This window comes from Fusarium fujikuroi, chromosome FFUJ_chr10 (assembly GCF_900079805.1).
Source record: "Fusarium fujikuroi IMI 58289 draft genome, chromosome FFUJ_chr10".
Classification (NCBI taxonomy): Eukaryota; Fungi; Ascomycota; class Sordariomycetes; order Hypocreales; family Nectriaceae; genus Fusarium; species Fusarium fujikuroi.
Genome location: NC_036631.1, coordinates 1,605,695 through 1,619,865, shown reverse-complemented (window position 1 = coordinate 1,619,865; position 14,171 = coordinate 1,605,695). Strand labels below are relative to the sequence as shown.

The 14,171-nt window shown below is 48.3% G+C and overlaps 7 protein-coding genes; 5 read left to right on the top strand and 2 right to left on the bottom strand.

The window, feature by feature from the left end:
- Nucleotides 1-299: 299 nt before the first annotated feature.
- FFUJ_10815 (related to PET8 protein, member of the mitochondrial carrier (MCF) family) lies at nt 300-1,319 on the top strand (the record flags this gene model as incomplete). XM_023569642.1 has 2 exons in its annotated part: nt 300-341; nt 390-1,319. 2 exons carry the CDS (start codon nt 300-302, stop codon nt 1,317-1,319), a joined length of 972 nt encoding a protein of 323 aa, XP_023436827.1.
- A 1,142-nt stretch (nt 1,320-2,461) lies between these two features.
- Nucleotides 2,462-3,412, top strand: FFUJ_10814 (uncharacterized protein; the record flags this gene model as incomplete). The annotated part of the gene is made up of 1 exon (XM_023569639.1): nt 2,462-3,412. One exon carries the CDS (start codon nt 2,462-2,464, stop codon nt 3,410-3,412), a length of 951 nt encoding a protein of 316 aa, XP_023436826.1.
- Nucleotides 3,413-4,402: 990 nt separating this feature from the next.
- Nucleotides 4,403-5,430, top strand: FFUJ_10813 (uncharacterized protein; the record flags this gene model as incomplete). XM_023569638.1 has 3 exons in its annotated part: nt 4,403-4,562; nt 4,617-4,764; nt 4,818-5,430. The coding sequence occupies 3 exons, from the start codon at nt 4,403-4,405 to the stop codon at nt 5,428-5,430; spliced, it is 921 nt and encodes a 306-aa protein (XP_023436825.1).
- A 758-nt stretch (nt 5,431-6,188) lies between these two features.
- Nucleotides 6,189-7,548, top strand: FFUJ_10812 (uncharacterized protein; the record flags this gene model as incomplete). XM_023569637.1 has 3 exons in its annotated part: nt 6,189-6,492; nt 6,543-7,127; nt 7,190-7,548. 3 exons carry the CDS (start codon nt 6,189-6,191, stop codon nt 7,546-7,548), a joined length of 1,248 nt encoding a protein of 415 aa, XP_023436824.1.
- A 929-nt stretch (nt 7,549-8,477) lies between these two features.
- FFUJ_10811 (related to HNM1-Choline permease) lies at nt 8,478-9,998 on the top strand (the record flags this gene model as incomplete). Its single annotated transcript, XM_023569636.1, has 1 exon — nt 8,478-9,998. The coding sequence occupies one exon, from the start codon at nt 8,478-8,480 to the stop codon at nt 9,996-9,998; it is 1,521 nt and encodes a 506-aa protein (XP_023436823.1).
- Nucleotides 9,999-10,332: 334 nt separating this feature from the next.
- On the bottom strand, nt 10,333-11,512 carry FFUJ_10810 (alcohol dehydrogenase 1 family protein; the record flags this gene model as incomplete). XM_023569635.1 has 3 exons in its annotated part: nt 10,333-10,362; nt 10,412-11,425; nt 11,477-11,512. The coding sequence occupies 3 exons, from the start codon at nt 11,510-11,512 to the stop codon at nt 10,333-10,335; spliced, it is 1,080 nt and encodes a 359-aa protein (XP_023436822.1).
- A 572-nt stretch (nt 11,513-12,084) lies between these two features.
- FFUJ_10809 (related to heterokaryon incompatibility protein (het-6OR allele)) lies at nt 12,085-14,004 on the bottom strand (the record flags this gene model as incomplete). XM_023569634.1 has 2 exons in its annotated part: nt 12,085-13,351; nt 13,415-14,004. 2 exons carry the CDS (start codon nt 14,002-14,004, stop codon nt 12,085-12,087), a joined length of 1,857 nt encoding a protein of 618 aa, XP_023436821.1.
- Nucleotides 14,005-14,171: the final 167 nt, after the last annotated feature.

Here is a 14,171-nt window from a genome sequence, read left to right as displayed (position 1 = left end):
ACCAGTTGTGAACTGCTACTTGTGAGACATCGCCTTGCGGGAGACACTTGATGTGTCCTGGGCCAAGAAAGAATGCTGATGTTTTGCTCATCGTTTGGTCATTTCCGCTGTCGGGGCGATACCCTAGCGCGTTCCTCCAACCTTCGATGTTGACGTCGTTGATCTTGCGCCGAATGCCAGGCCCGAGCAATGGTCGGGGCCTGGAAGTCTACTCATCGCTCCCAATCCACCATTTTTTCGTCTTCAGGTTCAGTCCAATTGAACTTTTTCTTGCTCAATCAGCTCTGGCACTCTGATTGATGTCCGCCTCAACCAACGCGGATGCTACGGACATATCCTTGGTGAGCATCCCAAAATCCTGAGCGGCACAGCAATACTGACTACGATAGGCCGCTGCTTTCGCGGCACTGAGCGTTGAATTTGTGGTGCACCCATTCGATACTCTCATTACACGCATTCAATCCCCCGAATATGTACCCAAATACCGGAGCCACGAAGGCAAACTCCAACCGGCACTGTTCCGAGGCCTTTATCGCGGCTTGACACCAACCGTCGTCACGACCATTCCGGCATCTGTCACTTTCTTCACCATCTACGAAACAGCCAAGACTGCTCTTCAACCGAAGGAGGGTCTCAGGCATGGGAGTCTGTCTCAGACAGCTGTTCATGCCGCCAGCAGCGCGCTGGCTGATATGGTCGCCTGCGCCATCATCAACCCGTCGGAAGTCCTCAAGCAGAACGCGCAAGTTGCCAGATTCTCAGAAGGTGGCGTCCAGCGCAATCCCATGTTGGCCTCGCTCAAGCACTTCGCAAGGCATCCCCTGAAGCTATGGACAGGTTATACGGTCTTGGTAGCTGGAAATCTGCCACGCACCAGCCTCACATTTTCCATTTACGAGTATCTGAAAGGCGCTTGGCTCAGGAGATCGAAGAAGTCCGAGAGCATAGCGGAACAAGTCAAAGTGAGCGGAATCACTGCTGGTATCGGCGGTTCAATAGCCTCGCTTCTCTTTGTTCCTATTGACGTCGTGAAAACCAGGATGCGGTTGCCGGAAGTCGCTCCTCCCAGTCATCATTTACAGCCAGAAGCATTGTTCACGTCTTCGCTAAGCCGCGAGAAAGCTAGAAAGCCTGCTGCGAGAGGCCCTATTACCATTGCCAAGGGCATCTTGATAAGAGATGGGATTTCAGGGCTGTTCAGAGGGGCAACTATCACTTGCGTAGCGGCTGCTGTGGGGAACGGATTGTTCTTGGGTTGTTATGAAGGGCTCAAGTTGCACTATGCCCGTGAAGCTTCAAAGAGTGAGCTCGTCCAATAACGATGGTCAGATTGGCTTAGTAGGAATCGGCAATATATGGTGCGTGATGCGTGGATTTTCGTTTCTGGACATCCGTCATGTTTGTTTCAGATGTTTACAAACGATGTGTAATATAGCACAAAGACAATGCTCTTTCTCCCTTCTGATGTCTGATGCTGAAATCACGAATCTCTGTCGACGTAATCTTTAATAATGCCCGATTCTTTCCACGCGAGGAAGATGAATCCTTTCAACGCTATGTTTCCAAGAGAGCAATCCCTGGGTTCAAAGTACCTTTACGACCTGAATTGTCCCAAACGCCACTGCCGCCGAACGTCCAATTCTTGTCGACATCAACTGTCTTCTGTTCAAGTCCGACATTTAAATGATGGTGGCTGCACAAATATCATGATTTTAATTAAAACGACACAGTTTCTTGAAGAAGGGTTTCAATTAATCTGGATGGACAAATCACGGACAAGAGATCTTCTCGTTCTCAGGTGAGGAAATAACCATGCTCGAAGTCGGTCTGGAGCGATGTACAGCTTTGCCCATTTTAGGGAATAGCACGCGTGCAGAAGGGAGAGTGGGGTTGGGACCAACGGCGCGCCTCGCACATCGACGAATCTTATATGGGCTAATAATCCAACGACAGGCCTTTGGAGGTAGCTTGGAACAAATAGCTCTTTTTCGTCTAAAGAGCGGCTTTAAAAGGCAATAATAGACTATTTTCCCTTTCTGAGGCCTACCGATCATGCAAAACGCAGAGTCGGGCTCATACCAAGCATTGTTAGCGCTGGAAACCGTTAGTGACAATATCAACTCGGTCGCAAACCTCGCACATGGCACCAATGATCATTGAGCAAGTCTAACCGGTGTCTATACCATGCGCACTAAGTATTGCCCAGAACGAGATAAGAGCCAATTGATCCCCGCAGACTCATTTCCTAATGATACCCTCAACCTCCGGTCCTTGGATTTTGATCAGAACTCATTTATCTCACCACCATCATATCAACCTCGAAGAAAGAAGTATCAGTAATCCAATTCTCATGGCCGGAAACCTTTTTGAAATCAGTCCTTCTTTTCCACCTACGACATGGCTGACATGAAGTAATGTCTAACATTCATTCTATAAAAGTCTCCAGCTAACAAAATCAAGAATGGTCCTACCTGAGCCCGTGATAGAAGACGTGGATGAACCGGAAAAGGAAGGCCATATACCCACGAAAAATTCATTGACAGAAGACCGAACCATTAGTGGCAACAAAGCACTATGGCCTCTCAAAAAGCTTGATGCTTTCATTTCGCGATTAAATCGATTGATGCATACCCGGGAGAGCCATGATGCCCTCATCTTGTTCCTGGCCTACGCAGCACATTTCGCGGCAACGGCACTGGAAACACCTTTTCCTGGCACGCTTAAAAATTGGCTTCTCAGACTTAGCAGAATTTCACTGAGGATTGTCCCGTCAAGACTTTTGTCACTCTTATCGGCTTTCAGGATTTCTCCTGTCAAAGGGTCGTTGACCGCCAGCAAACTTCTTATCGCCGAACGGGTCAGGGCATTATCGAATATTCTGGACGACTGGCAAATCATCACCAGATTATGGGGCTTACTGGCGACATGGGCGGATGCAAAAGAATTCCTTGCCAGTTTGGCATCCGAAAACCAGAGCGAGGAAAAGAAAAGCAACCCACGGAGGTACCTTGCTCTGACAGCCATAAAAGCGACATATATCTTTGGACTATTTGGCTACTATGGAACGGAGAACCTAGCATGGTTTACAAGACGCGGCGTCTTCAAATGGTCAGAGAAGACTGAGTCGAAGCTCATGGTCTGGTCTCTCAAGTTTTGGGGTGTTTATGTTATGTCTGGGATGGCACAACTGCTATACGACCGATATGAAAACAAACGTACCAGAGGAGAGCTAGATGAAGAGGCAAGGAAAGAATGGCGGAGGAATTTTGTTCACCTTTTTCTTTATGGCCCACTGACGGTTCATTGGATACGAGAGGGGGGGCTGTTTCCGGAGACGATCGCTTCATTCTTGGCGGCTTATACAGAGTTCATAACGGTCAGGGGGCTATGGAAAGAAACAGCAGAGGTTTGAAGAGAATGGGCCAGACTACAGCTAGGTTTGAGGATTTAAGAATGATATAGGACTGCATTAGGTGGTTCAGAAGAAGGGATGTGAGATGCTCACTGTCGGAATAGCCATAAGTGACAGCCTATGAGTAGTCGAAACTGCTTCTGCTATCTTGGCGATTTTATGAATGCGGAAACACGCAGCTGTCCAAGGCTGGTCCGGTCAGCTAAGACATGCCTATGCAGCTAATGATCTGCAGCCACCCCGGTGAAGCCCTTGTCCCAGTCAGTTACCATTGCCAACGCCACGTTCATCACCGCTGAGATGACCAAGGTTTGGCTAAACTGAAAATAGGAAGTACCAATAATTGACCTAAGGCCTTTGAGAAAGCGGCTAAGGACTCTGACAAGCAACACGTCGTCTGCGTACGCCACATGCAGGCTGGTTCTGTCCTACTGGAAGACACATGCTTGGCATTATCCCAACTGCATTAGTCTCTCTTTTATAAAATCAGGCTGCGAGGAAACTTCAACCATTGGTCAGGACCATCGTGTTAACAGAGAAAAGAGATATCTCGGCACCCGGAGCCTTGTTTTAACTGGTTACAGCAGCCCTCGAAGACAAGATAAGATACACATTTTTCAGCTTGCAGATCAGGCTCTGGTATATCACCAATCGCGTCCCCTCTGCTTCAACCACATACTGCGGTATACCTCCGAGTGATATTCTCATTGGCTCTTCAGGGCACTGAGTGTGTTCTTCTGCTTGTGAGTCTCATGCACCTTTGTAATTTATTGTAACGCCACCAATATCTATTTATGGATGAAGCCTAAAAGAAGAACCTGGAAATGAGGGCCTCCTTAGTTTCCTGCTATCAGTGCCTTTCTCCTGATCTCTCGCTTTTTGACTTTGTTCCAGTTCTCCCCGCAGCCTCAAAACTGCTCTCTTGAGACTTCTGTAAACGTATACTTTGCGAATAAAAGTCTATCAGTAACTTTACTCATCAGTGATTAGATGGCTGACGTCTATTTCGCGTTGAATGGCGGTGGCTTGACAGGCTCTCCTCCCGACCCCGCAATCACTGAGCCACCAGAACCTTACGACAAAGACATTCTCAAGCGTCAGAATGTAGGCACTTATGATGTTTGTGGGTACTATTCTATTCCAGGGCAGTGTAAGTACTCAAATCTCTTTAAGAAAACAAGCTCGGCTAATTATGAGACTGAAGTTTGGGTCGCGAACTACTGCTATTACTCTGGCGTGTCAACGACGACCTGTGCAACCAGCAGTAGCCACATTGGATGTGACGGCTATATCAAGACAAGATGCTTTACCTCATTGACTTGCACTTCGACATCATCGGATGAGCTATGCTGGTGGGTGAATAGCACTAGATTTGTCGTGTCCTCACCAACTAACGCCCAAGCAGCGCTTCGGGATGTGTCACGGCGATTTCGACTGATAGTGACGGTGACGAGCTCACCCTCTACCCGTTTTGTACGACAAAAGATATGGAAGTGGCCATGTACCAAAATCTGGAGGGCGTCTCGGCTAGCATCGAGACGTCGATAGAGTCTACTTCCGAGCCTACGAGTTCAGACGGCGAGTTGACCACAAAGACAGGAACGACAGGAGAGAGCAAGACCCAAGAGATCACCTCATCTGCCGAATCAAGCTCGTCATCTGGCCCAGATTCCTCTTCGAAGTCTTCTGCCCCCGTAGGAGCCATTGTCGGCGGTGTTCTAGGGGGGCTTGCCCTGCTCACCTTGATTGGCTTTGGTCTCTGGTTCATACGCCACAAAAAGCGTCAAGCAGGTAATGGATCACACGTCGTCGCGGCGACTGATCAGCCACCAGTCGTCCCCTATTACCAGCAGCAGCCTGTCACTCACGCCCAAGGCGAGGTGAACTATCAGCCGCTGTCATCGGGTACCTTGCCTGAGCCAAAGGCGTACTCGCCTTCTTCTAACATGCGGCATTCAGCCTTTAATGAACTTCAATCTTTCCATCATGATAGCACGAATCCAGCTGGGTATCGCTGAGATATCAAAGAAATGGCAGGTGAAGTGCACAAATATTTAGTATGATATGATGGGATTCTGGTTAGCGAAACGGGAGGCAAGGCTGGCGGAACGCCAATGACATATGGGCTCGGCGGGTCAATATACAGGGACCTGCATAAAAAACAGAATCTATAATATGACGCACGTTAGTCCTAATCATGACTAAGTTTTGCTCGAAGAAATGAGTCTATTGTCCATTGAAATAGAGGTCATGCTTTCAATATCTGCCAAATCCTTACAAGATCTGGTCATCTGGCTGGATTTTAAAGGTATGACAAGATATTTCTCCCGCCCCGAACTTCATATGATCATGCCATTGACTTGAAATGTGATTCCCAGGCCTCAAAGTAACTACTCCTGTGGAAAGTATTCTTAAGTTTTGTGATGCACATGAAGGTGGCTGCTGGGCTTAACCTTGAGCGAGATCTGCCCGAATATCCACACAAGTCGATAACACGGTTGTACAACTTGTAACCAAGTTCTGGGTGGTGCTCGTCAGTCGGAGCGACAGCTATCAACTACAAATAGGAGATGGGGTCCATACCTTACCAGTGATACTGCAAATTTTGGCCATTCCCCTAATACAAATGCTGTTACAAAACTTAGATTATGACTTTTAGGTTTTTATCTCCTCAAATAAGATGAATCCAATTCCTCAGCCAAAACAACCCCGCTCAAAATTGAGTTATTGAACTTGAAGTCCGGATTTGTCACAATTGGAGATTGTATTGATTGCAATGCGCCTCATTTTTATCCTTGCTGTTCTGCAGGGTGCTGTCCTCGCCCAAAAGGCTCAAACGCAGACCAAAGAATTCTGTGAAACGAGAATGAGCAGAACCCCGGTTTCTGATACACCCAGAGTCACCATTAGCACGAAGGTCAAATTGACCGCGAGCAAACCATACTGCAATCGGAAAAATAAACACGAAACCTTCAAGGTAAAGCTAGGTCCTGTCACTAGCACCGTTGTTACCAGGTCTATCTATACCAGTTCGGTTACCGCTCCCCAAAAGGTCAAGACACTCACCATCACAAAGACCCGTGAGTAAGATGTGGTCATTATCTTTCTATCTCATCCTGACGGCCCGCAGTCACCGAAACGGCCGTGACCACTCCCACTTTCATCAAAACTGACACGACAGTTTACACCACCACGTCAACTCTAACGTCAACTGTTACAGTCCCAACGGTCTCTGGATTTGTCCCTCTTGCCTTGGTATCAGGGTCTGCTTCCCGAAAACGAAGACAGTCCAAACGAACCTTGCCTAGGAAGGATGCTTGGGAGGACAATATGCATGTTTTACCCTCAAGAGTCTTTCCTCGCAACGCCAAACCCAAGCCCGAATCCAAACCAAAGAACTTAAAGGACCCATGTACCATTCGAATCGAATCCGGCGATAAAAATCATCCCGTCCAGCCAACTCAAACCCGCGGCGCGGTTGCGTGTTATAAATCTCTTCAGATTACCAAGACGGTGCTTTTCAAAAGTTGTATAGCGTGGACAAAAACGATTACACTTGATCAAAAAACTGTTACAAAGCATGATATCACTAGAGGATGGGTCACGAGTACAGTCACCGAAGCTGATACCACAATGACCGCGGACGATACTGCAACGACAACCTCGACACTCACTAAAGCAACTACAACGAAAACCACGACAGAAACCGAAACTGGTACGTCTCAGGCTCGTGGTTTTGTGACCATAGACCATATACTAACCACCATCACCGCCTAGTGACTCGAACAGATCTCGCCCCAGCCGAAAGTTCCTGGGCTGCTTGCAATGCTGACAATCTCATCAATGCGGCAAACGGCGGTCATGGGATCAATGCAGTGAATATTGGATTGAACAGGTACAATGTTCTCCCACTAGTCACTCCTTATGACTGTTGTGTTGAGTGTCAAAAGAGGCCAAATTGCATCTTTTCCGTTGCGTATCATCACAAGTGCTATCTTGTCATTGGTACAGCCTGCCTTCCAGACCATACGTTTGACACAAGCTTTACCACATCAAAAAAACTGCACCCTGAGAATGGACCTACGCTGAGTAATGGCCACTGTGGCCGCATCCGGAACGCTGGGGATGCTGGGTGAGCTGTTCAAGGTATTTATTACTTGAGAGGAACATGGTGCCATTAGGAATGGTTATCCGTGTATGGCCAAGTCCCGTCTTTTCCTGTGTTTGAACATGATAAACAAACAGGGTGTCAAGAGTGCCTCAGATGGACGTTTTGTCGGGCTATCGGGATATCTGTAGCAAAGGTAGTAAGGAGACTATCAGCATCTTTCTTCCGTATTGAATCTTCGCCGGCGGCCAAGTCCGAGCGTGTTCTCCCGAAACACTGATATCCGTAAAAAAATCATTATCACAATTTCCACGGGACTTCGGCACGTAGTCCCCACCAGCCGGCTACTAACCGGTCGTAACCTCTCCATTCGCCTCCGTTGGACTAAACTGTACTTGGAAAGACCAGGCGACATCTACCGAGTCATCGAGTAAGAGTCTCCGACTTGATAACAAGGGCGGTTCTAAAATGAGAGTGAACCACGTCCTCGGCTCTGACAAGGTTCGCCTAATCTTTGCGCGCGCTCCAGGTTCCCCAGAAACCCCGGAAGTTGGAGATAAGACGACTGAGAAGAGGGAGATATGACCGAGAAATTGCGATTATCGATTGTCATATAGTTTGACTAAAGATTGGAGGTGCCACGCGACAACGGAGGTCGTGCCGCGCCCTATCCTGGTGGTGCAGATCAAGACTAGGCTATGGGAGCGTGTTTACTCTTAAGAATGCGACTGCAGCCATGCGATATCGCCTCCTCTCACTCTGGCAACGTCTTCCAATCCCCTATCTTCTTTCCCCAGACTCCTTACTTTTCGCGGCCGCCAGATATCGACGGCATCACTGACAGTAGCGAATGACCACAAAAAGCCCCCAGCAATACACAAACATCCTTCTAAAACAGGAGCACCGGACCTTCATCCTCGCGTCCCGCCTTGATCTTCGAGCCTGAACATCGACAAAATGACCGAGAAACACGAAATTCCCGACAATGCGTCCTTGACGCCCTCCCAAGCTGCTGGCAAGACATTCGCCACCCATCACCTCCACGGCGGTGAACAGCTTGAGAAGCGATACAGTCCTCTTTCTGTCCTCGCTTTTGCCTTTACCACCACCAATTCTTGGATGGCCTTTGCATCAGGCATTGCCATACCGCTTGCTTGTGGTGGAGGACCCTCGATCATCTATGGCTTGATCGCTGGTGGCGTCATCATGGCCACCATCAACATTGGTTTCGCTGAATTGGCTTCAGCGTTTCCTTCGGCTGGTGGACAGTATCACATCGTCTTCATGGCCTTTCCCGCGTCTACCAGACGCGTTGCTGCTTTTTATACTGGTTGGATCTCCATTATCTACCTGATGGCTGCGACAGCGTCTTGCAACTTTTTCGCTGCCAGTTCTGTTCTAGATCTTGTCCAACTGTGGCACCCATCATATAACATCCAGGCTTGGCATACGTATTTGATGCATATCCTACTGTGTATTATTGCCTTTGCCGCCACTTCCCGGTTCCCTGCTGCCATCGGCCGCTTGACTACTACCATCTTCTGGCTGTCCTTAGTCGGTTTCATCGCTTCTATGGTCACTCTTCTTGCTGTTAGTGATCATAAGCAGTCAGCTTCTACTGTCTTCAAGGACTACAAAAACGTCAGTGGATGGGGAGATGGCTGGGCAATGATCACCTCTATCACTGCCTGCTTATGGGCCTACAGTGGTGTTGATGGTCCTACCCATTTGGCAGAAGAGGTGCCAAACCCAAGTAAAAATGTTCCTCGGGCTATTTTCTTGACCATTGGCCTCGGTATCTCCACTGTCGTTGCCTGGACTATCGCCCTTATGTTCTCCATCAAGGATGTCGATGCCATCATTGAGTCGACAGTACCTATTCTCGAGGTCTACAACCAAGCTCTCAACAACAGAGTTGCCACCACCATCTGGTCTGTCTATTACATCGTTATGTTCTACGATATTGTTCTAAACTTGTTCATCTTCTCTGGTCGAACCATATGGTCCTTCTCCAGAGACGGAGGTGTCCCATTCTCAGCATTCCTGTCACATCTCAACTGGGCCAGTCCCGTTCGAGCTACTGCAGTCATGCTTGCCCTGCAGATCATTATTGGAGTTCTGTACGTTGCTTCAAGCACTGCTTATAACAGCTTTATTGGCCTTACACTCTTTGCACTCAACATTACTGTCACTCTTCCCCAGGCCGCGCTACTTGTTCGAGGGCGTAGCTGCCTTCCTGAGAGATCTTTCTCACTTGGCAAAGCAGGATATGCCGTAAACACTGCGGCTACACTATTTGTTGCATTGTTCTCTGTCAGTTTTTGTTTTCCTGCCTTCATGCCTGTTACGGCATCTTCAATGAACTATCTTATCGTAGTTATGGCAGTTGGCCTGGTATTTACCACTGCACTCTGGTTTGGTGGTCTTCGAAAGACTTTCACTGGACCCCAGATCAGTCTGGAGGGCGAGGATCAGTAGAAGAAATATTATCGATTTGTGAGAAAGTGGACTTGATGTGCGCGTGTGTTATTTCAAGCTAGCTATACTTAGTCTATGAGAACGTTTGAGTTTATGACTTTTGATTTCAAGTCCTTTTCTCGGCTGTGATGGATAAGTAAACCGCGATCAAAGAGTCAAGATCTTGATTGAACAAATACCTTTGTCTTACTGGAATATTCATCGCTATTACATAAATAGAATAGTTTGGTTACTCATGTATTCATTCAATTGTACAGAAGGACCTTCAATAGTTCCTCCGAACCACAAACACAAATTCTCAGCTCTCCCTAACTCCGCACTCCGCCTCCCGACTCTACAGCTTCATAACATACTTTCCCTCCAACTACATTCGTGTTAGCTAGTCATAGCGGCTTTTATGGTTCTGAACTTACCTGTCCTTTAGACATCTGCTCCATCAGATCCTCAATATCTTCGAGGTTGGCCCACTTGATCTTGGGGATAACAAGTCTTCGCTTGACAAATTGCAAAGCCTCAAGGATATCAGCCCTAGTCCCCACTGCCGAGCCTTTCACAGTCCAGCCATTATCAATGAACCAGAGTGGGTGGAAGGAAATCTTGGCCTCTTCTGGTAGAATCGACACGCACATCAATGTGCCGAAAGGTCCCAGCATGTCGAACGCCTTCTGATACGCAGCAGCAGCAGTGGCGGTGACGACGACGGCCTTAGCTCCTTGACCATCCGTCAGATCCTTGACTTGCTTTCCTGGATCTACACCAGACAAAGCATCAACATAATGTTCAGCGCCCTGAGCCTTGCAGTATTCTTCTTTCCCAGGACCTGCGTCAACAGCAATGACTCGATAGCCCATTGCGTGAGCATACGCAACACCTAGAGCTCCTACACCGCCACCTGCGCCGGAGATGACAACCCATTGGCCTGGCGTGAGGTTGCAGTTCTTGATAGCCTTGTAAGCTGTGACACCTCCGCAAAGAATAGGCGCGATCTCTTCGTCGGGAATATCATCAAAGGTTGATGGGATACGCGCCAGGTAACGCAGCGGCACAAGAGTATATTCAGCAAAAGTGCCGTCATATGCTTTGGCAGAGTGCAAAGCCTCAACGCATCGCGTCTCGCCCTCGTTAGCAATATCAGCGCACATGTTGCAGGTTCCACAAATATCTCTGATCCACGCTATTCCGACTCTCTGGCCAATTTGAACGCTGGGATCCAAGTTAGCAATATTGGAGCCAAGCTCTGCGACCTTGCCAACGCCCTCATGACCGAGGATCTTCCCCACGGGTCCCATATGACCCAGAGCCATGCCTAGATCAGAGCCGCATAGACTGGTGAGCGAAAGGCGGATGAGGACTTCATTTGGACCGGGGACAGGCCTTGAGAGTTGCTTGATCTCAAACGTGGGCTTGGCATTGTGGTTCTGTGATGACTATTGGGGTTAGTGTTCAAGGCCAGGCATAATAACATCTACGTAACATACAGTAAGAACAGCAACTTTATAAGTAGCCGTCGTCATTTTAGTGATGGACAAGGTGCAAATGAGTAAGGTTACGATTAACTTTGTTGAATGCGGAGGCCCCAGATCTTAAGGGACAGCATAAAGTGAGTGTCTCAGGCAGGCTTATCCAGGCTTGGTAAATCACCCCGCGTCTCCGATATCGTAGAATCATAGGAATTGTCAATCACGTTCTTCTGCACACGGCAAACCTCGCTGTGGCCGGCGGCCACGTCGGGACCGGGTCGTTTCAACATTCCCAACTCGGCAAAGTGTGCGGAGATGACGCCCCGGGATATCGTCATGGCACTTGTGGGGCAAGCCGCTTCCTACGCAACGTTATCGGGCGGAAGTACACCGCAGATTATGGATGCTCTTGATTGGAGTACATCCAAAGTCACGGAGCTTGGTTGGATACTGCATATGTATGGCACTTGGGCTTTAATCTATTACCCCACATCACTACACCGCCGTCCCACATGGGGCATCCAGGCCTGCGTAACTTTCACTTTGACTATGTCTCTCAATTTTCTTTGTCATCCTACTGTAAAAAGGGTGCAAAAGACATGTAGTGATTGGCTCGGGAGTTATCTTCAACGAATATGGAGCTCCGTCCACTCAGGTTCGTTAGTACACTCGGGACCCAATAGTTCTCCTTCCATCACTCCAGAGCAGTAGGTCTCTCCAAGACACTTGTATGTACCGTTTGTAGCTTTACGAAACACCATAGGGACATCCATGCCTTGGACGATACAACAAACATCGTTGGCCTCAGCGATCAAGGGAACCAATGCCATTCTTCCTTGAGTTGTCATCGCGAGGCGCCGATCCCTCGACCGCGGGAGTGAGCGCTCAGCGATTGACAGAACCTCCGAGGTAGAGACCTTTGGAGGGAAAGGAGAGGTTGTCTCTGTTCCCGCCTTGGTTCGAAGTCTCTCGCAGTACAACAACAGATCATCAACATGATCGTCAGAAGCTGGACGTCCACGTGCAAGGGTCAAGCTGAATTGTCCAATCAACTCTTCCGGGGGTATCGAAGTCTTTTCGAGAAGCTGGAGCCAGACTGATTCAATGGGAAGGGTATTCTTTTCTCTCAGGTAAGGCTTCCACTCCTCGAGATCTTCTTCCAGATCGACAAATTCAAGCTTCGAGGATACCCAGGCGATGGTATCATATTTCCACCCCGTTATGGAAAGAGTATCTGGTGATGGAAAGGTCGTGTTGAAGAGGGGACTTCCAAGACTCGCTCGAAAAGGCTTTTGGCGATATTCATATGTCGAAATGAGAGGCACTGGGCAAGTGCTCTTCTGGTCAAAAGTGTTCCACCGAGGTACCCAAGATGGAATCCCGTCGTCTAGAAGCTCCGCCATGGAGTCATGGACTATCATTGAAAGGACGTGGGGTCCTTCTCGTGGATTTCTCAGAAGAGCCTTTGCCGCCCTGATCTGCTGTTGCTTCCATGGCTCAGTGTAATTCGGCGCGACCATCACCTCCCCGTTGACGGAATGAGCCAGGGGACTTCCAAGGGAAGAGTAAATCACGTCTCGTTGGTCCGTAACGCGGAGCGACCTTGCACAGAACAAAAGGTCCACATACAACTGTTTCTTAGCTGGATGAAGATCTTCCAGGATCTTGTCAAACAAAATCATGTCTCTCCAGGTTGGTCGGTTATCGAACGTATGCATGATGTCTATGAAAACATCACTGATGAGTTTTCCAACTCTGGCCCCCTTCCTCAGAGACGGTGCGTGGATGGAATACGCCAACCAGCTAGCAATGCTTAGCGCTTCGTAGAAATGGACTTGGTGAATGCCCCAGCACAGATAGCATGCTCTTGCAAGTGCTGCTTCTTGTACAATCCTATTGTTGCAATTTTCATTAGCATATCCTGGATAATAGGCCATACTCTGTGTGGATACTCACCAGACACGTTGGAACCAAGAGATCTCGAAGAGTTGAGCAACAAAATCCCATTCTCTGGCAGTCTTTGATACTCCAACTAGCTTTGTGTCACTTATCAGATTATCCATGGTCCATTCTGGCTGAAACTCCCGTTCCATCGCTATTCTGGTATGGCGAATAAAACGGAAGCAGTCTTCGGCCACGTTATTGTCATCTCTACCAAGCCAACACAGAACATGATCTGCTTCGCGAAAGATCTTGTCCATTTTTCGAACTTGCTGGCTTTTCTCCCCCTCATCCTTTTGGTTGATACATACTGCATCAGCCCAGAGATATCTGGATCTGTCTTCCAACCGGAACGTTCGGAGTCCCAGCTCGAGATTGGTCGTTACCGGAAGTGCAGCACCATTGCAAATAATCGTAGATGTGATGTCCGAACGGCCCCAAACATAAGAAACTGCCTCATATTTACCTTTTGCCTCACCCAGCAGCACTTCCTTCAAGGTACAGCGGATTAAGCTATCGCCAGATCCCGGCTGGAGGTACAAAATACGGATCGAATCATGCGATGCCAAGGGCTGATGCGTGTATGCCTTTAGATCTTGATCCATGTCGCTTGATTTCCTGGTTAATGAAGGTAGAGAATACCAGCTTCGGTAGGGTCAAGACAGCAGAATCGTGATGACGCACTGACACCTAAAATAAACGCGTTTGATAAGTGATATCGAGATATAAGCGCTACTCTGAGACCTGCATGCCTGTAAGCTCCAGGTTTGCT